General features: G+C 37.7%; 1 protein-coding gene across 2 annotated transcripts in view; it reads left to right on the top strand.

Moving 5' to 3' along the window:
• Positions 1 to 16684, top strand: part of trpa1b (transient receptor potential cation channel, subfamily A, member 1b) — a 63967-nt gene extending 47283 nt beyond the window's left edge. For both annotated transcript variants that reach the window (XM_061921878.1, XM_061921877.1), the window contains 15 exons: positions 868 to 982; positions 1067 to 1233; positions 3301 to 3391; positions 3470 to 3529; positions 3669 to 3758; positions 5037 to 5107; positions 5173 to 5329; positions 9689 to 9778; positions 9845 to 10014; positions 10079 to 10208; positions 10353 to 10535; positions 10598 to 10666; positions 13688 to 13789; positions 13875 to 13990; positions 15008 to 16684. In XM_061921878.1, coding sequence (XP_061777862.1) covers positions 868 to 982; positions 1067 to 1233; positions 3301 to 3391; positions 3470 to 3529; positions 3669 to 3758; positions 5037 to 5107; positions 5173 to 5329; positions 9689 to 9778; positions 9845 to 10014; positions 10079 to 10208; positions 10353 to 10535; positions 10598 to 10666; positions 13688 to 13789; positions 13875 to 13990; positions 15008 to 15221 — 1825 coding nt within the window. In that variant the 3' untranslated portion in view covers positions 15222 to 16684. The remainder of the gene's footprint in view (positions 1 to 867; positions 983 to 1066; positions 1234 to 3300; positions 3392 to 3469; positions 3530 to 3668; positions 3759 to 5036; positions 5108 to 5172; positions 5330 to 9688; positions 9779 to 9844; positions 10015 to 10078; positions 10209 to 10352; positions 10536 to 10597; positions 10667 to 13687; positions 13790 to 13874; positions 13991 to 15007) is intronic.
• The last annotated feature ends 4060 nt before the right edge of the window (positions 16685 to 20744 follow it).

The raw sequence follows: 20744 nt of genomic DNA, 5'->3' as shown, positions 1-20744 counted from the left end.
GTTCTTTTTTCTATATTTTTTGGGGAAAAATGTAACCGTGAGGAAGTTGCAAACAGCACCTTTACCTCTAAAGGCCTTAGTGGCCACATGCGTGGACAGCAACTTTTAGCTCTTATTTTCAAAATTGTGTACACTACTGAATTGGGGTCTTATGCTGCTTATGTGGACTCTTATACTGCCATCTGGTGGTGTCAGAAGAGTACAACATACAATGGAATTTGGAAAAAAAAGTGTAAAAATAAGAATTAGTATGTTGCTATACATGAAGTAGACATTTGTGTACTTATGGACTAAGTACATCGTATAAAAAGATGATTCTTACTTTTCATTCAAATTAGGGTCGAATAAGCCAAAATAGCAAAGAGAAATAAAAAACAGCATGTAAACAAACAGCTTGGGCCTTAAGAGGCTAGGAACTTTTGTTAAGGCGGTTTTTGAAATGGTAAATCGTCTAGTCGTTTTTACATGTGGTTTCTGTAATTTGGAAGTCGTTTCGCTTTTTGATTTGTTTTCTGAAATTGTACATTTTTCAGCTTTTTGTTATTGTTTTCTGAAATTGTAAGTTGTTTCACATTTTCTCAATATGGTTTCTGTTATTGTAACATGTTTAGAATTTTGAGAATGTGTTTTCTGAAATTGTAAGTCGGTTTGCTTTTTTTAATATGTTTTCTGTAATGTTAATATGTTTTGCTTTTTTTTTTTTATTGTGTTTTCCGAAAGTGTAAGTTGTTTTGTCTTTTTTGGGTTTCCATAATTGTATTCCGGCCACCCAGCTACAGACTAGTGGACCGCTATGTTGTGCTCTGCCTTTTTCCCCATGCAAGCTTTAATGGCCATCCCATGTATACAATGTTTATTTGTCTGCAGTGATTACGAGGGGCGGACCTGCCTGCACCACGCCTCCTCCGAGGGATACACACAAACAATGGACATTATCTTATCGGCCAATATGAAGCTACTGGACAAAACAGATGAAGACGGGGTAAAGATAATCGGTGTAGTGTTTGTATGGGTGCCTCACAATATAGGCAAAAAGTGACTAACTACATACTGTGTTACACGTCAGAACACCGCCCTCCACATTTCGGCGAGAATGGGCCACGTGGCTGCGGTCATTCTCTTGTTGAATCGGGGTGCAGAGTTCAAAATGAACAAAAACGAACAGTCATTTCTCCACGAGGCGGTGCAAAACGGGAAGCATGATGTGGTCATTGGTATCATTGACAACGAAAGGTACGTCACGCAAAAAGTCACTATCACCCATTGGAGACTTGTTGAAAGACTATAGTGCTGCTAGAGTGCTGAATAGAAGAACTAACTTGAATATTTTGACCTAAGTAACCTTTTAAATTTAGGTTGGATCTGCTTTCAAATAAATAGAGTTGAAAGTAGACTACTTGAAATACTACAGTGCTGCTAAACTGCCGAACATACTTGCCAACCCTCCCTGATTTTCCGGGAGACTCTCGAAATTCAGTGCCTCTCCTGAAAATCTCCCGAAATTCAGGCGGACCTGAGTGACGTGTCGACAGTCTGTTTTCACGTCCACTTTCCCACGGTATAAAGAGCGTCTGCCCAATGATGTTATAACTGTAGAATGATCGAGGGCAAGTTCTTGGTTTCTTATGTGGGTTTATTGTTAGGCAGTTTCATTAAAGTCTTCCCAGCCCGGTAATAACACACAACAACAGCAGTCACATTTTCATCTACCGTAAAGCAGTTCGTCTGCCGTAAGTTCCAATGTTGTGAACTTGTGACACTCTTAAACAGGACAATACTGCCATCTACTGTACATAGAATAGAATATAACGTAGAATAGAATGTACTTTATTTAATTCAGCACCACAGTTCGCTCACAATAAACAATAATAATACTAATATAATATACATAATATATTATATATGAGTAGTATAAATATATTCTACATATATTCTACATTTAAGTGCAGTCAAGGAACATTGCATTATATAGTCTGATGGCTGTCGGTATGAAGGACCTCCTGTGTCATTCCTTGTTACATTTTGGGAGTCTGAGCCTTCCAGTGAACATGCTAATTCTCTCCGCAAGGTCCGAGTGTAGTGGGTGGGAGGTGTTGTCCATAATGGCTAGGAGTTTTTCTAGACTTCCTCTCTGCCAGTCTAGCTGTGGTTAGAAAATAGTGACAGAGAATAGAACAAAGATGGACATTCAACCCTTAACTCAACAATGAGTAAATGAGTGTTATGTGTGTAAATAAATGAACACTGAAATTCAAGTATTTATTTTATATATATATATATATATATATATATACGTATATATATATATATATATATATATATATATATATATATATATATATATATATATATAGCTAGAATTCACTGAAAGTATTACACACACATATACATATATATATATATATACATATATATATAGGGACGGCGTGGCGCAGTGGAAGAGTGGCCGTGCGCAACCCGAGGGTCCATGGTTCAATCCCCAGCTAGTACCAACCTCGTCACGACCGTTGTGTCCTGAGCAAGACATTTCACTCTTGCTCCTGATGGGTGCTGGTTAGCGCCTTGCATGGCAGCTCCCTCCATCAGTGTGTGAATGTGTGTGTGAATGGGTGAATGTGGAAATAGTGTCTAAGCGCTTTGAGTATCTTGAAGGTAGAAAAGCGCTTGACAAGTACAACCCATTTATCACTTATCATTTATATATTTGATTCTTAACCACGCCCCCAACCACGCGCTTCACCCCCCGACCATGCACCCCCCACCTCCCGAAATCGGAGGTCTCAAGGTTGGCAAGTATGCTGCCGAATGGAAACTGATTAGTGCTGAATAAATAAGGTTGAATCTTTTTTAAAATCAGTTGGCTCTTTGCTTCGACACTAAACAGTTAGGCCTATGTTTTAAAAAAACTAAAGTTCTGCTCATGTGCCGAAAAGAAACGGATTTGTCCCGAAGTGAAACCTGGGCCTTTTGACCGCAGCAACGTTTTTCATTTCTGGTTGGCTTTTAAGTAAAATCAGAATCAATAGGGGCCTTGCTTTGACTCAAAACAGTCAGGACTATGTTTGAAAAACCAAAGTGCGGCTAGAGCGACCTAATGCTTATCAGCATCGTCTTTTGAAATCATTAGGGTTTTTTTTTACTCCAACACATCACCCTTAAAAAGCTGCTAGATTGCCAAAAAGAAACTGATTTGATCCTTGATGATGCAATTAAAAAAATAACTCCTAGTCTACTATTCCATAGCGTTTTGATTTGTCTAGACTATGTTTTAGCAGTACCATCATTAATGTGTCCTGGCAGGTGTGCGGAGGCTCTTACAGCATTTATACCAGGTTCATCTCAGCGATGTCCCATTATCGACATGATCGAATATCTGCCAGAAACCTGCAAGGTTTGCTTATCGAGCGTATCACAAATCATTCAAAGGTATTATTGTAAGCACATTATAAAGTCCTTTTTTGATTTTCAGCACCTGTTGGACTCCTGTGTGACGGAGTCTGGGGACGATCATACCAGCCCTGACTATCATGTAAGATGGCCACACATGATCGGGTCCAGTATGGAAGTTAAAAATGAAATTTAGATTCCTTGGTCATGTGAAGAATCGACAATAAAGTGGACAGTTGACATTTTTTTTTAACCATTAAAGCGACGTCTATTATCAATAGGTTAAATATGACTTCAAATGGCTCCAAGCTCCCGTTGAAGTACAGAAGAAACAAGTGGACTTCAGAATTCAACCCCTTGCTGCACTCAATGTAAGATTCCTCATTTTTTTCCCCCCAATGTAAGCTTTATTAGTCTGCTTTTAAAAAAACAAAAATATGAAGTTTACTTTTGTGCGGTTCACTGTTGTAGATAAAAGGTCGGCCAAAAAGCGAAATAATTTTCCTCAGAAGAAAAATTGTAAATCCAAATGTTTTGTTCCAGACACCCACAAATATTACTACAAAACCCATTTTATATAGACAAATGATGTTATTAGATGCACCAAACAATTCGAAATACATATGAATTGAATAGATAAATCAACATGGCTCTAGTAAAGATAATCAGTTCTTTTTTTAACATACTAGCGTTTCTCACCTTCTTTAACAAAGTACTGGCAATCACAACTTGGGTTGGCCCCATCGTGGTTTATTTTGCAGCCTTAGTCAGAAACAAAACCCACAGATGGGAGTCTTGGTTTGGGGATTTGATTCCGCAGATGATATACAGAAAAAACGAGTGTTTTTAAATAAGAGCAGTCTCTCGTCTAATTGCAAGCACAAATTTGAGTGACAAGTATCCATTGGTTGGAATAGCAAATATCACGCCTAAAGATCTGCCCCAAAAATCGTGTCTTACTAGCTAGCATTAACTCATAGTTAGAGATATTTGTTTTCTAACCATGAGTAGGAATAGAATGAGTGGGAAAGACAGAAGTGGATAATGTTCATTCAATTAAAGAAGAAAATCATCAAAACATTGCCAAGCGTGTTAAAGAGTGGTGGAACTATTTGAGCGTAACATTACTGGTCTGCACCGTACTGAAGCAGAATGAGTCTTACATCAGCCAATAATATATATAATAATTTGTAAACGGAGGACATTTATCCAATTAAATATGGAGAAGCTGCTGATTGTGTGTTTGATGGAGAAGCAGCTGTAAGGAGATATAGTAGAACTCCATTCAACAATTGTACATTATTTTTACATTACTACAGTTGTTAGTAGTACGTTCTGTTGTATTTTTTTACATATATTTCTTATCTAAAAGTTAAAGGCATTTTACATCTTAAAACTCTGCAGTTTCGAGGGCCGATTAAATTGACTTCTATCAGTTCCAGTGGGAAATGTATCATACACAAAAAAACATACAAAAAGTAGGCATACAGGAACACAAAGTAGCACTAAATACCAGCTGAGCTTTCATGAAAAGCTTGATTTTCTCCTAAATTTACTGGAAGTTTGAGCGCAAATTATTTTTATCCGAAGCAACCATGACAAGTATGAAAGCACCCTTTTGAAAGATCTCAGAATGCACTTTCTTGCAGACCATGGTGAAATACAACCGCCTTGAGCTCCTCAATCACCCCGTCTGCAAGAGTTACCTCTCGATGAAGTGGTGAGTGACCTACTTTCACCAAGTGCTTCCACGAGCGCCTCCGATCTTTGTGTGTCGTGTCGCAGGGTTGCGTACGGGAGCACTGCCCATCTGCTCAACATGTTCTTGTACCTTCTTGGCTTGCTGCCGCTGACTCACCTCATCGTGACTCTGAGGCCATCCTTCAACGCTACTGAAACAGGCAAGAATGGACTCGTCATGGTGCCGGTAAACCTAAAGCAGGTAAACATACTGAAATTGCACCGATACCTCATTTTCTCAAATAATAATAATAATGGGTTGGATTTATATAGCGCTTTTCTATACACTAGACCAGGTTTCACTAACCTTTTTGGAACCAAGAGCTACTTCTTGGGTAATTATTAATGCGAAGGCTACCAGTTTGATACACACTTAAATGAATAGTCAGAAATAGCCAATTGGCTCAATTTACCTTTAATAAATAAATCTAGAAAATAAAAAAAAATGGGTATTTCTGTCTGTCATTCCGTCGTACATTTTTTTTCCTTTTAGCTAAAGTTTTTTGTAGAGAATAAATGTTGAAAAAAAACACTTAATTGAACGGTTTAAGAGAGGAGAAAAAACGAAAAAAATGAAAATTTAATTTTGAAACAGTTTATCTTCAATTTCGACTCTTTAAAATCCAAAATTCAACCGAAAAAAAGAAGAGATAAACTAGCTAATTTGAATCTTTTTGAAAAACTAAAAAAAGTAATTTATGGAACATCATTAGTAATTTTTCCTGATTAAGATTAATTTTAGAATTTTGATGGCATGTTTTAAATAGGTTAAAATCCAATCTGCATTTTGTTAGAATGTATAACAAATTGGACCAAGCTATATTTCTACCAAAGACAAATCATTATTTATTCTAAATTTTCCAGAACAAAAATTTTAAAATAAATTCAAAAGACTTTGAAATAAGATTTAAATTTGATTCTACAGATTTTCTAGATTTGACAGAATATATATTTTTTAATTTTAATCATAAGTTTGAAGAAATATTTCACAAATATTCTTTGTCGAAAAAACAGAAGCTAAAATGAAGAATCAAATTAAAATGTATTTATTATTCTTCACAATAAGAAAAAAATAATTTATTTGAACATTGATTTAAATTGTCAGGAAAGAAGAGGAAGTAATTTAAAAGGTAAAAAGGTATATGCGTTTAAAAATCCTAAAATCATTTTTAAGGTTGTATTTTTTTTTTTTTAATTGTCTTTCTGAAAGTTATAAGAAGCAAAGTAAAAAAATAAATGAATTTATTTAAACAAGTGAATACCAAGTCTTTAAAATATTTTCTTGGATTTCCAAATTCTATTTGAGTTTTGTTTCTCTTAGAATTAAAAATGTTGAGCAGAGCGAGACCAGCTTCCTAGTAAATAATTCAAATTTAAAAAATAGAGGCAGCTCACTGGTAAGTGCTGCTATTTTTAGAACAGGCCAGCAGGCGACTCATCTAGTCTTTACGGGCTACCTGGTGCCCGCGGGCACTGTGTTGGTGACCCCTGCACTAGACACTCAAAGCACGCACAAATACATTGTAATACATTTGAACTACTATACTGACGTTATTATAAGACAACCCTGGTGTGCACCAAGCAAGCGGACCAAGATTGGGTCGGATTCTGTGTCTTCCATAGGACTGCAATCTATCCGTGGTGGTGTTTTGTTGACGTAATGACCTAATTGTCAAATTGTCGAACAGTTTAAAAACATTCCTCAATGAGCTATTGTAAGGTATCTATGGATTTCACCATCTACGATCTGTGATATCATCAAAAGGTTAATAAAATCTGCAGAAATCACTGCACATAAGACATAAGACAATGCCAGTGACCGTCGATCCCTCAGGCGGTACTGCTTAAAAAAAAGAACAACGTCAGTGTGTAAAGAATATCACCACATGGGCTCAGGAACACTTCAGAAAACCACTGTCAGTAACTACAGTTCGTCGCTAGATCTGTAAGTGCAAGTGAAAATTCTACTATGCAAAGCGAAAGCCATTCAACAACACCCAGAAACACCGCTGGCTTCACTGCGCCCAAGCTCATCAAAGATGGACTGACGCAGAGTGGAAAAGTGTTCTCTGGTCTGACAAGTCCACATTTCAAATTCTTTTTGGAAACTGTGGACGTTGTGTCCTCCGGAACAAAGAGGAAAATAACCATCTGGACTCTTATGGGCGCAAAGTTCAAAAGCCAGCATCAGTGATGGTATTGGGGTGTATTAGTGCCCAAGGCATGGGTAACTTTCACATCTGGGACGGCACCATTAATGCTGAAAGGTACATACAGGTTTTGGAGCAACTTATGTTGCCATCCAAGCAACCATCTTTTTCATGGAGACCCCGGACTGCTGAACAACTTAAGCTATACATAAAGCAAGAATGGGAAATAATTCCACCCGAAAAGCTTCAAAAAATGGTCTCCTCAATTCCCAAACGTTTACTAAGTGTTGTTATAAGGAAAGGTGATGTAACAAGAGTGGTAAAAATGCCTCTGTGCCAACTTTTTTGCGATATGTCGCTGCCATTAAATTCTAAATTAATGATTTACAAAAAAATTACGTTTCCCAGTTCAAACATGAAATATCTTGTCTTTGCAGTTTATTCAATTGAATATAAGTTAAAAAGGATTAAAAAACATTGTATTCTGTTTTTATGTACGATTTACACAAGGTGCCAACTTCATTGGTTTTGGGTATATATATATATATATATATATATATATATATATAATAATCATATATAGAATTTGCTTACTATATTATATATATATATATATATATATATATATATATATATATATATATAGAGAGAGAGAGAGAGAGAGAGAGAGTCACCAACTCATGATTCAAATTCGATTGAGATTTATTGGGTGGCGATTTGATTCAGAACTGATTATCAATTGAAACACATTCCCGCTCAGTATAAAAACCATTTGATAAATACTTCTCAAAAAATGTTAAAAGTTACAAAATCTCCTCTTGGCTGCTGATGCATAACTTGTAAGCACAGACATAGCCTAAAAAACCTCTTTTTAAACTTGAAGATTTTTTTTTTTAAGGAGTAACTGAAGAAGTCTGATCACTTGCTAAGTTGGCAACAACAAACCCTCAAAATGAGTCCTCTTATCCTCATCTATACCAGGGCTGTCTACAGAGAGAGTATAGACAACCCGAATTCAGAGTTGTTTCAATCATTTAAGAGATTGTCTGGCCATACTTCCTCTGATTGGTCAAACGCCCCCTAAATGGCGCCATGTTTGGGACCAACTCTGAAAGAGAGTTGTCCATACTCTTCTATACACGGCTCTGGATGTAACAACTTGATAGATGAATGTATTGATTCAGGTGTGTTTCAAGACATGTAATATTTAAAAGGCCTACTGAAATGAGATGTTCTTATTTAAACGGGGATAGCAGGTCCATTCTATGTGTCATACTTGATCATTTCGCGATATTTCCATATTTTTGCTGAAAGGATTTAGTAGAGAACATCAACTATAAAGTTCGCAACTTTTGGTCGCTAATAAAAAAGCCTTGCCTGTACCGGAAGTAGCAGATGATGTGCGTGTGACGTCACCGGTGTGAGGGCTCCTCACATCCTCACATCGTTTATAATGTGAGCCACCAGCAGTAAGAGCAATTCGGACCGAGAAAGCGACAATTTCCCCATTAATTTGAGCGAGAATGAAAGATTTGTGAATGAGGATATTGATAATGAAGGACTAGAAAAAAAGAAATACAAAATAAAAAGCGACGGCTCAGGGCGGCGGCAGTGTGATTGTTTCAGATGTAATTAGACACATGTATTAGGATAATTCTGAAAGATCCCTTAACTGCTTATTATTTTAATAGTGTTTTAGTGAGATTGTAAAGACATACCTCGAGGTCGGATGGCTGCGGTGAACACGCCAGTATCTCAGAGAGAAGCCAAGCTCACAGCTGCCTTTTAAACAGCTACTGCAGGAGGACGAATAATCCACTGATGTCTCCGGTAAGATATATATCACAATTTTCCCATCCAAAAACATGCTGGTTGATGTAGAGAAACATGTTTGTTTGACCGCTCTGTGTTAAAGCTTCACAACAAACAAAGAAACACCGGCTGTGTCTCGGTGCTAAAGACAGCTGCAATCCACCGCTTTCCACCAACTGCACTGTTCTTTATAGTCTCCATTATTAATTGAACAAATTGCAAAAGACTCAGCAACACAGATGTCCAAATTACTGTGTAACTGCGCGATGAAAAGGGACCACTTTTAGCCGTAAGTGGTGCTGAGCTAGTATGTCTCCTCCAACCCGAAACGTCACAAACACGTCATCATTCCGCGATGTTTTCAACAAAAAACTCTGCGGGAACTTTAAAATTTTAATTTAGTAAACTAAACCGACCGTATTGGCATGTGTTGCAATGTTAAGATTTCATCATTGATATATAAACTATCAGACTGCGTGGTCGGTAGTAGTGGGTTTCAGTAGGCCTTTAGTGATGCATGCCAGCAGTGCTTGATGTACTATACTATTCAGTATACTGCACAGTAATATGGTCATGAATCAGAGTTTTTCCCCCAACAGCAGAGTATATTCCTGTCCGTCTGTATGGTGATGGTCTTAGTCATGAACATCTACGCCATTTTGAAGGAAGTGCTGCAGATAATACAACAGGTAAAACAAACATTGTTTCACCAGCTATCTCAATCCTTCTGACATGTTTTTCCTGTCATGTGGAAGCGATGGAACTACATCAAGGACACCACCAACCCGATGGACTGGTCAATCGCCATTTCTTCACTGCTGTTCATCATCCCTCTCATGTTCAACATACAAAGTTATTTGCAGTGGCAGGCAGGAGCCATAGCGATTTTTCTATCCTGGGTTGGATTTCTGTTGTATCTCCAGAGGTAATTTTGAGCTTTTCTCTGATTGCACCAATCTACCCCTTGACTGTGTCTGCTGTCACTGCAGATTTGAGGGCGTTGGAATCTATGTCGTGATGTTCGGTGAGATCATGAAGACGCTCTATCGTGTCGTGTTGATCTTCATTTACCTCTTGTTGGCGTTTGCTTTGGCCTTCTATGCTCTCATGCTCAACCAGGTGGAGAAACTCTGCAATCCAGTTGTAACATTCCCTTCTTCGTGTCTCAGCAATTTGATTGTCAATTTACCTCCTGTGTTCATGTGACCATTTCCCAAAGTTAATATTTGCACTGCAAGGATTCATTGATGAATTGATCCTCAGAGGGAGTTTGACACGCTGCCGCTGGCGATGATGCAATCGTTTGTGATGATGGTGGGAGAGCTTAACTACCAGAACAACTTCCTGGATGCTTACCTGAATAATGATCTTCCCTTTGAGATCTTGACTTTCGTCATTTTCACCTCCTTTGTTATGCTCATGCCCATCTTGCTCGTCAATCTGATGGTAAGCAATACTAGAACAAGATCCTCGTCCTACCATTTTATTTTCATGCCCTTGTCTTCCAGATTGGTTTAGCAGTTGGAGACATTGCCGAAGTGCAGAAAAATGCAGCCATGAAAAGAATAGCCATGCAGGTATGTGTTCTAGTAGTTGCCTATTATTATCAGTAGTAGTAGTTTTGGGCCCTGAAATGGGTTACTGATCTGCAGCGACACTGATTTTCATGCCGGGATGCTTTCTATTAGCGATTTCTGAATGTAGTGTATGATAAACACAACGCTGTGGGACGACCAATGTCATTCATGTTCCTCTTCTCTGTAACAAAGCTCTCCTTTCCATATCCTGACTGAAAATAAACACGTTCTGCCGGCATCCTTTCCATTTTCAATATCGGAAGTAGGGCTGGGCGATATGGCCTTTTTTTAATGTTGCGATTTTTTTAGGCCATATCGCGATATACGATATATATCTCGGTATTTTGCTTTAGCCTTGAATGAACACTTGATGGATATAATCACATCAGGATGATGATTCTATGTGTCTACATTAAAACATTTTTGTTCATACTGCATTAATATATGCTCATTTTAAACTTTCATGCAGAGAAGGAAATCACAACTAAGTCAATTTACCAAAACACTTGACGAATAAAAGTTGTCTATTCAACATATTCCCAATTGAAGCCGAACCACCGCCAGACGATGGACCCCCTGCTGTTTTTCTTGGGAATCAATTCTTCATTTGTTACCAGATTCGCACCTTCTTTCGCACCTTCGCGACACTCCGCTAGGATCACGGCTAACGTTAGCCACGCTGCTACCTCTCTGCTGGGCGAGGGCGTATACGTATGTGACGTTTGTAAGAACCTGCACTTACACTCTGTGAGAAGAAGACACAAGAAAAAGTGGAAAGAGCCTGTAGTGTAATGCCCGCAGCTAAAAACAACTGCGTGAGAACGTATACTCGAATATTACGATAGTAATTTTTCATATCGCACAGAGACAAACCCGCGATATATCACGTGTATCGATATATCGCCCAGCCCTAATCGGAAAGTAGTCTTGAATAAACACAACACTGTGGGGCATTTGTGTTTGTCATGCTTGTAACGCGGCTGTGCTTTCAGTAGCCTGATTAAGAATTAACACTTTCTGCCGAAATCGTTTCTATCTGCAATTTTTGAATATAGTCTTTGATAAACACAATGCTGCGGGGCGAACGATGTCATGCATGTTCCTCTTGTATGTAATAAAGCTGTCCTTTTCATAGCCTGACTGAAAAACAATTTTGACAGAGATTCTTGCTATTTTCAATTTTCGATGGTAGTCTTCGATAAACAACGCTGTGAGGCGACCTTTTGTCTTGCATGTAATGAAGTTCTTACCATAGCCTAACTAAAAATCAACCCTTTTTTTTCGTCCCGAGTCCTTTCTGTTTACATTTTATGAAGGTAGTCTTTGATAAACAAGGGCAACTAACGCCATGCATGCTCCTCTTGTGTGTAACAAATCTGTCCTTCCCATAGCCTGACTTAAAAATCAGCACTTTCCGGCGGCATCCTTTCTAGTTACAATTTCTAAAAGTAATCTTTGATACACAACGCTTTTTGTCATGCATGTTCCTCATGTAAAGTATGTAACAAAGCTGTCCTTTCAAAAGCCTGACTGTAAATATATATATTTTTTTACCAGCATCCTTTCCATTTACAATTTTGAAGGTATAGTCTTTGAAAAACACAACACTGTGGGGCGACGTTTGGTCATGCACGTCGTTCTTGTATGTAACGAAGCTGTCCTTTCCACAGCTTATTGGCAAGTAAACACTGTCTACCGGGATACTTTTTATTTTCAATTTCTCAAAGTAGCGTTTGATAATACACAACGCTGTAGGACGACCGATGTCATGCATGTTCCTCTTGTATGCAAGAAAACTCTCCTTTTCATAGTCTGACTGAAAATAAACATTTTTCTGCCGGCCTCCTTTCTAGTTACAATTTCTAAAAGTAGTCCGTGGGGTGACTTTTTTCCATGCATGTTCCTCCTGTTAAGTATGTAACAAAGCTCTCATTTCAGTAGCCTGACTGAAGATAAACACTTTTTTGCCGGAAGTCTTTCAATTTGCAATTTTGAAGGTAGTCTTTGAAAAACACAACGCTGAGGGACGACTATTGTCATGCATGTTTCTCTTGAATGTAAAAAAGCTGTCCATTCCATAGCCCAGGAGTCGGGAACCTTTTTGGCTGAGAGAGCCATGAAAGCCAAATATTTTAAAATGTATTTCCGTGAGAGCCGTTTAGTATTTTTAACACTGAATACAACTGTCAGGTTCAAACACTAATGACATCTATAGAACAGACAAGAAGCAAGGAATTAAACAGAGACAGGACTGTACCCTTGTAGTGTCGTCCCACGCTCTGACAAGAGAATTCTACGGCTCCTCTTTTATTTGGACTTTCCCCGATTACAACAACTAAATGCGTGCATCTCTTATTCATTTTAATAACATTGTTATTCTGAAGGTAACCGATAAACAAAATACTTTTGACCATTAACGCGACTTCTTGAACAGGTGCGATAGAAAACGGATGATTGGATTAAAATGCATGAGAACGTTTTCTAATTTGAACGTTATTTTTAATTTTAACACTGATTACCAGCGGAATTATTCATTACTTATCGTATTAAGCAATGTCAGCTAAGATTTATCTGAGAGCCAGATGCAGTCATCAAAAGAGCCACATCTGGCTCTAGAGCAGTGGTTCTTAACCTTGTTGGAGGTACCGAACCCCACCAGTTTCATATGCGCATCCACCGAACCCTTCTTTAGTTAAAAAAATGTTTTTCAAATTCAAGAGAAAGTTATATGATATTTTACTGGTGCACAACCGTGCATGAACATCACCTTGTTCAAAGAAAAAAACCAACTCGTAACAAATTACACACCTGCAAATCAGTTTGGGTTCTGCTGTTGCCGTATCTGTAATATGCCAAAAGGGAGAATTTTGTATGTACACGATGAGTCGGGTGTGGATTGAGTGGAGGCTCCACCGAACCCGTAGGGTTCAATCGAACCCTGGTTAAGAACCACTGCTCTAGAACCATAGGTTCCCTACCCCTGCCATAGCCTGACTGAAAATATATACTTTCCACCCGTAGATTGACCTCCACACGGCTCTGGAAGACAAGCTGCCTTACTGGTTTGTGAAACGAGCCGACAAAAGCTTCATTCTCATCCATCCTAACAGCAAGTGCTCCAAGGTACAGTGCAGTATATTGCCTTTTAGTTTATTCACTCACTTCCCTTACCACTACCACCTTAGTAGTTTTTCTCTTTTAATTGCAGTACTCTATATGGCAACTATTATCAGGCACCGAGGACAACGAAGTGTGGAAGCACACGCATGCCGCTTCACGAAGTTGCCCCACCATTGAGAATGAGCTAAAAAAGCAGAAGTCCAGGTAGGTCAAAACTCCATGCTGTATTGGAGTGGTTCTCAAATGGGGGTACACGTACCCGTGGGGGTACTTGAAGGTATGCCAGGACAGCGTGGCGAAGTTGGTAGAGTGGCTGTGCCAGCAATCTGAGGGTTGCTGGTTCAATCCCCACCTTCTACCATCCTGGTCACGTCCGTTATGTCCTTAGGCAAGAGACTGCCCCCTTGCTCCTGATGGGTCCTGGTGAGCGCCTTGCATGGCAACTCCCGCCATCAGTGTGTGAATGTGTGTGTGAATGGGCGAAAGTGGAAATACCGTCAAAGCGCTTTGGGCTCCTTAAAAAGTGGTAGAAAAGCGCTATAAAAGTACAACCCATTTACCATGCCAAGGGGTATGTGAGATTTTTTACAAATATTCTTAAAAATAGCAACAATTCAAAAATCGTTTATAAATATATTTACTGAATAATACTTCAACAAAATATGAATGTAAGTTCATAAACTGTGAAAATAAATGCAACAATGCAATATTCAGTGTTGACAGCTAGATATTTTGTGGACATGTTCCATAAATATTGATGTTAAAGATTTCTTTTTTTGTGAAGAAATGTTTAGAATTAAGTTGATGAATCCAGGTGGATCTTTATTACAATCCCCAAAGAGGGCACTTTAAGTTAATGATTATTTCTATATGTAGAAATCTTTATTTATAATTGAATCACTTGTTTATTTTTCAACGAGTTTTTAGTTATTTTTTATATCTGTTTTTCCAAATAGTTCAAGAAAGACCACTACAAATGAGCAATATTTTGCACTGTTATACAACTTAATAAATCAGAAACTGATGACATAGTGCTGTATTTTACTTCTTTATCTCTTTTTTCAACCAAAAACGCTTTGCTCTGATTAGGGGGTACATCACTGAAAAAAGGTTGAGAACCACATCATATGTTGATGCCTTAGTGCCCCCCAGTGGAAGAAGTGAGTGAGCTTCAAACAAATAAGACATTTTTGATTGCTCAGCAGTATTTTGCGTGTTCAGGATGAAGGAGATGTCCAACAAGCTGGAAAAGCAGCACGACCTGCTGAAGCTCATCGTCCAGAAGATGGACATCACGTCCGAGGCGGACGAGTACGACGGCCCGGTGAACAAGCGGGGCAGCATGTGGCCCCGAGTGTTTCCGCCCAAACGCTCCAGCAGTGGCGTGTCTCGCTGGGTTCCGCTCATGAAGGCCATCGGGTCCAAGCCCAAATGAAGGCAGGCCCTCCCGTTTGTCCCCTATTTGACTTCAAATGTAATACTGTGTGCTTTTTATGTAGACCCGAGATGTGTGGCTGGAGAGGACCACAATGTATCTATCAGTAAAGTTATCAAAGTGTCTTCTTCAAACTACTCATTTTATTTCAAGTATCAAAATTCACTAGCAGAGCAATTAGGTCTAAACTTCTATCTGGCCTCTGTTCTATTATTATGATTCATTATTCTTTGTCAATCACAAACTTCTTTCAGAATTGTGGCCTACCTTGCTACCTTGAAATACATTATACTTTTACATATTCAAAATGATAGAAATTATACATTTTTTATATTGATGCTACTAATGCCTTACCCCAATAGACCCCTGCCTGACCCTCTCTGCAGTTGAGCAAATAATCTTATTGGACTTATTTTAGTAATGTAAGTTACAAAAGTGCACGATAATGAAAAACAAAAAAATTCAACGAAGAGATATTTTAATAGTTATTTAAATAAAGGATATCTGTGCAAAAAAAAGCCAGACCCCTTGCAAACACCAAGTTGCAGTTGAATAAATATTCAATTTCACACTATTTTATATTACTTTGAAAAATAAATCCACATATCCAAATAAACCCCCGTAAACACCTTACCCCTAATAAAACCCAGAATATGTATTATTAAAATTCTATTAAGTTTTTATATTTTTCCTCCTTAAGCCTTAATAAATGTCTGGTTCTTTCTGCAGTTGAGTTTAACTTTACATACAGCATATTTGACTATACATTGTTATCTAATAATTATACAATTATATATATTTTTTGTGTGCATTTTTCATCTCTAATGCCTTATATTGTTTTAATTTAATAATTTTAGTTTTTGTATTTTTCCTCCCAAAAGTCCTCTCTGCAGTGGAGTTAAGCTTGACATGTTATTGAATAAACATTTTACAATCATAGTTTTGGATTTTTTCAGTTTTTCTCTCTAACAGTATATCATTTAATATTAATTTTAGATTAGTTTTTGTATTCTTCTTCGCAAACGCCTTACTTCTAAAAATGACTACAGTAGTCACACTCTGCAGTTGAGTGTAATTTGACATATAGTATATTTAAACACAAATATCTAATACAAATGTTCTCAACTTAATTTCAGTATTTTTGAGATTTCCTCCTGAACAATTTACTTAATAAAATGATTGGTCTCCTCTACAGTTGAGTTTAACTTGACATTAAGTATATTTTAACACATTATTTAATATTAAATTTCTTAAAAGCTAGAACCGGGGTGTCAAACGTACGGCCCGCGGGCCGGATTAGGCCCGCAAACAGGTTTTATCCGGCCCGCGGGATGAGTATAAAAATGAGCCGAAATTTTCAAATGAAAGAAACTGCTGTTCTAAATGTGTCCACTAGATGACGCAATAGCAATTCCTTGTATCTTTGTAGATGATGCTACATATGTAAAAAAATAAATAAACCACATGATTTATTTATGATGTTAGTGGATCAGTCAGGGAAAATTAGCAAACTACATAAATAACATCCTGTAATTTGATTTTGATATTTGTTATCTTGATAGATTGAAAATTAACACCAATGAGATGAACATTATCACAATTTTATTTAGAAAGTATAAATAACGACAAATAAACATAGAATACTATTAACCACAACATGTAAGTGTAAAAAAAACAACATTATAATTTGGACATTTTCAGCATGTGCTTGTTCTATTTTTAAACAAAGTAAACAATCTAAAGTTGTCTTTATTTTTAAGTGATTGTGCCGTGATTTTACCAGTCCGGCCCACTTGCGAGTAGATTTTTCTCCATGTGGCACCCGATCTAAAATGAGTTTAACACCCCTGGGCTAGAATCTTAATTTTTGGTATTTTTGCATTTTCCCCAAGTCCTTATATTGTTATTTAACATTCATTTCATGATAGTTAAAAAAAAAAAAAAAAAAAAAAAAAAAAAAACAAGCCTAACCTGTTAATATATGCCTGGTCCCCTCTGCAGTTGAGTTTAACTTGACATACAGTATCTTTGAACACAGTTATTTAATATTAATTTTAGAATATTATTTTCTATAGTTTAGCATTTTTCCTCACGGGTGCCCTACTTAGACACGTAGTCCCCTCTGCAGTTGAGTTTAACTTGACATGCTGCATATTTGAACACAATATTCAATATTAATTTTATAATCTTAATTTTTCATTTTTATTCCCTAATGTCTTACTTACATGCCTAGTCCCATCTGAAGTTGAGTTCAACTTGACATGCAGTATATTTGAACACATTATTTTTCTCTAATCCTCATTTTTGTATTTTTTCCATTTTTCCCTTTTTAACACCTTGAGTTTAACTTGACGTACAGTATATTTGAACACCTTATTTAATAGTAATTTTATAATCTAAATATTTGTATTGTTCCCTCTTTAAATCCTTGCTTAATAGACACCTGGTCCTTTCTGCAGTTCAGTAAATAAATACCTCTGGCCACTAAACGAGGAAACATAGAAAGTAGTGTAATGATGTTTTTTTGATGATTATTTACCATTATGAATTAATGTACTTCCTTGAGAGAAACACAAATACATGACTTTTGAAGGTTATAATTTAAATGTACAGTACGTGCAGCATACTTGTAACGTCACATTGTATACTTTCAACTGTTAAAGCATATTCTGCTGCTTATGTTGTGCATTGTAGTTGTAGGAAGTGCTCAAAAGGAAAAAGACTTCGAGTATGACATCATCCTGTCCCCCACTATAGCCTCTGCTGCTTCCCATCCGGCGTCACCAACTATAAAACGTCTTTGCTGACGGACAAATGCTTGCACTGCCTTGAAGTGAAGCACCAATCAGTAAATGTTGCAGGAATTTCATTATTCCCATGGCAAGTATTACACCAAACCTCGAACCATCCATTAGCGCATTGTTGCGGGTAATATTTCTGCTTTTATATGCATAGCAAGTGGACTGCAATGTGTCATTCACATTAGTGCAGTGAAATGTAAACATTTTTTGAAAGTGAGCAGTTAAAAAAACATTAAAAGTTGATTTCTAAGTACTGGGAGTTGCCCTAAGCTGCCAACACTTAATATCTTCCAATACTTTCCCCTCAGACTCGACTTGCAGGTTTAAAGGGCTTTGTGATGTTTACAACTTGCACACTTGTCTATTGGAACAGCAAATTAAGAGTTTTTTCTCGGGCGGCAGGACACTTTTTTTTCTTTTTTTAATACTCTCCTTCCTCACACGCCGACTTAAAGGCCTACTGAAACCCACTACTACCAACCACATAGTCTGATAGTTTATATATCAATGATGAAATATTAACATTGCAACACATGCCAATACGGCCTTTTTAGTTATGTAAATTGCTATTTTAAATTTCCCGGGGAGTTTCTTGTTGAAAACGTCGCGGAATGATGACGCGTGCGCGTGACGTCACGGACTGTCAGGAAATATTTGCGCAGCACCATTTGCGGCTAAAAGTCGTCTCTTTTCATCGCGCAATTAAACAGTATTCTGGACATCTGTGTTGCTGAATCTTTTGCAATTTGTTCAAATAATTATGGAGAACTCAAAGTGGAAAGAAGCTTTAGCCTTTAGCCACACAAACACACGGTGATTCCTTATTTAAAATTCCCGGAGGTAAAGCTTTACTATGGATCAGAGCGGTCAAGCGAACATGGTTCCCGACCACTTTCAACCGGCAGGTTTCGGTGAGATAATTGTGGTAAAAAGTCAGCTCTTACCGGATATCAGCTGAGCTTGCGCCGTCCACGCAGCTGCCATCGACTTCCCTCAGACACTGGCGTCAAGACACCCATGGACACACCCCTCCCACTATCAGATACTATTTAATCTCACAAACACTAGCAACACAATAGAAATAAGGGATTTCCCAGAATTATCCTAGTAAATGTGTCTAAAAACACCTGAATCCGTCCCAATGAAATCACCTTTTTTTTTTTACTTTATTTTTTTTAATTTTCTAGTCCTTCGCTATCAATATCATCATCCACGAATCTTTCATTCTCGCTCAAATTAACGGGGAAATTGTCGTTTTCTCGGTCCGAATAGCTCTTGCTGCTGGAGGCTCCCATTAAAAACAAACAATGTGAGGATGTGAGAAGCCCTCACACCGGTGACGTCATTGTCGGCGACTTCCGGTAAAGACAAGGCTTTTTTATCAGCACCAAAAGTTGCAAACTTTATCGTCGATGTTCTCTAATAAATCCTTTCAGCAAAAATATAGCAATATCGCGAAATGATCAAGTATGACACATAGAATGGACCTGCTAGCCCCGTTTGAATAAGAAAATCTCATTTCAGTAGGCCTTTAAAAGGAGACCAACGTGAAACAAGGTGGGATGTACCGCAAAGCGCCAAACAGTGACATTATTGTCCCTGGTCATGCCAAGGCGCCAGATGTCATGGGAACAGTAAACAGCTGTGGCTGCAGCGTGTGAGCGCTCGCTCCTTGAGAGGAAACTCAATCCTTCTGTGAAAACCTCCAAAGGATTACACACTTTTCATGAGGTCCTTAAAACATTTCTATTTCCAAAAACACAATAAATATATATATTTACAGTGGGGCAAAAAAGTATTTAGTCAGCCACCGATTGTGCAAGTTCTCCCACTTAAAATGATGACAGAGGTCTGTAATTTTCATCATAGGTACACTTCAACTGTGAGAGACAGAATGTGAAAAAAAAATCCAGGAATTCTCATTGTAGGAATTTCAAAGAATTTATTTGTTAAATATGGTGGAAAATAAGTATTTGGTCAACCATTCAAAGCTCTCACTGATGGAAGGAGGTTTTGGCTCAAAAGCTCACGATACACGGCCCCATTCATTCTTTCCTTAACACGGCTCAATCGTCCTGTCCCCTTAGCAGAAAAACAGCCCCAAACCATGATGTTTCCACCTCCATGGTTCCCAGTAGGTGTGGTGTTCTTGGGATGCAACTCAGTATTCTTCTTCCTCCAAACACGACGAGTTGAGTTTATACCAAAATGGATACATGGATGATACAGCAGAGGATTGGGAGAATGTCATGTGGTCGGATGAAACCAAAATAGAACTTTTTGGTATAAACTCAACTCGTTGTGTTTAGAGGAAGAAGAATACTCAGTTGCATCCCAAGAACACCACACCTACTCTGAAGCATGGGGGCGGAAACATCATTCTTTGGGGCTGTTTTTCACTCTAAAATTATTGGGGATCCAAAAGGGTCCTTCCTACTCATTAAAAATAAACTTTTTTTTTTTTTTACTGTTTACTTTAAACACAATTGTCTTGCGATCAACTTCAGATCCACTTGTCAATTATAACTTTTATTGTTGTTTATGTTTTCTGTTTGTTCTTATTAAGCCCTTCTTTAGAAAAAAAACCTTTTTTTTATATGGCAAACACAAAATATGCAATATTTTCCCCCAAAAATATCTCAAAGTGGAATATTCAATGTGACATTGATTTTGATTATTATTTTTTCAAAGAAAATAACAGCCTGCATGGCAGCTTTGTGTT

Source organism: Nerophis ophidion, linkage group LG15 (assembly GCF_033978795.1).
Source record: "Nerophis ophidion isolate RoL-2023_Sa linkage group LG15, RoL_Noph_v1.0, whole genome shotgun sequence".
Classification (NCBI taxonomy): domain Eukaryota; kingdom Metazoa; phylum Chordata; class Actinopteri; order Syngnathiformes; family Syngnathidae; genus Nerophis; species Nerophis ophidion.
Note: the sequence above shows the minus strand (reverse complement) of the source record. Positions and strands in the feature narration are given on the sequence as shown.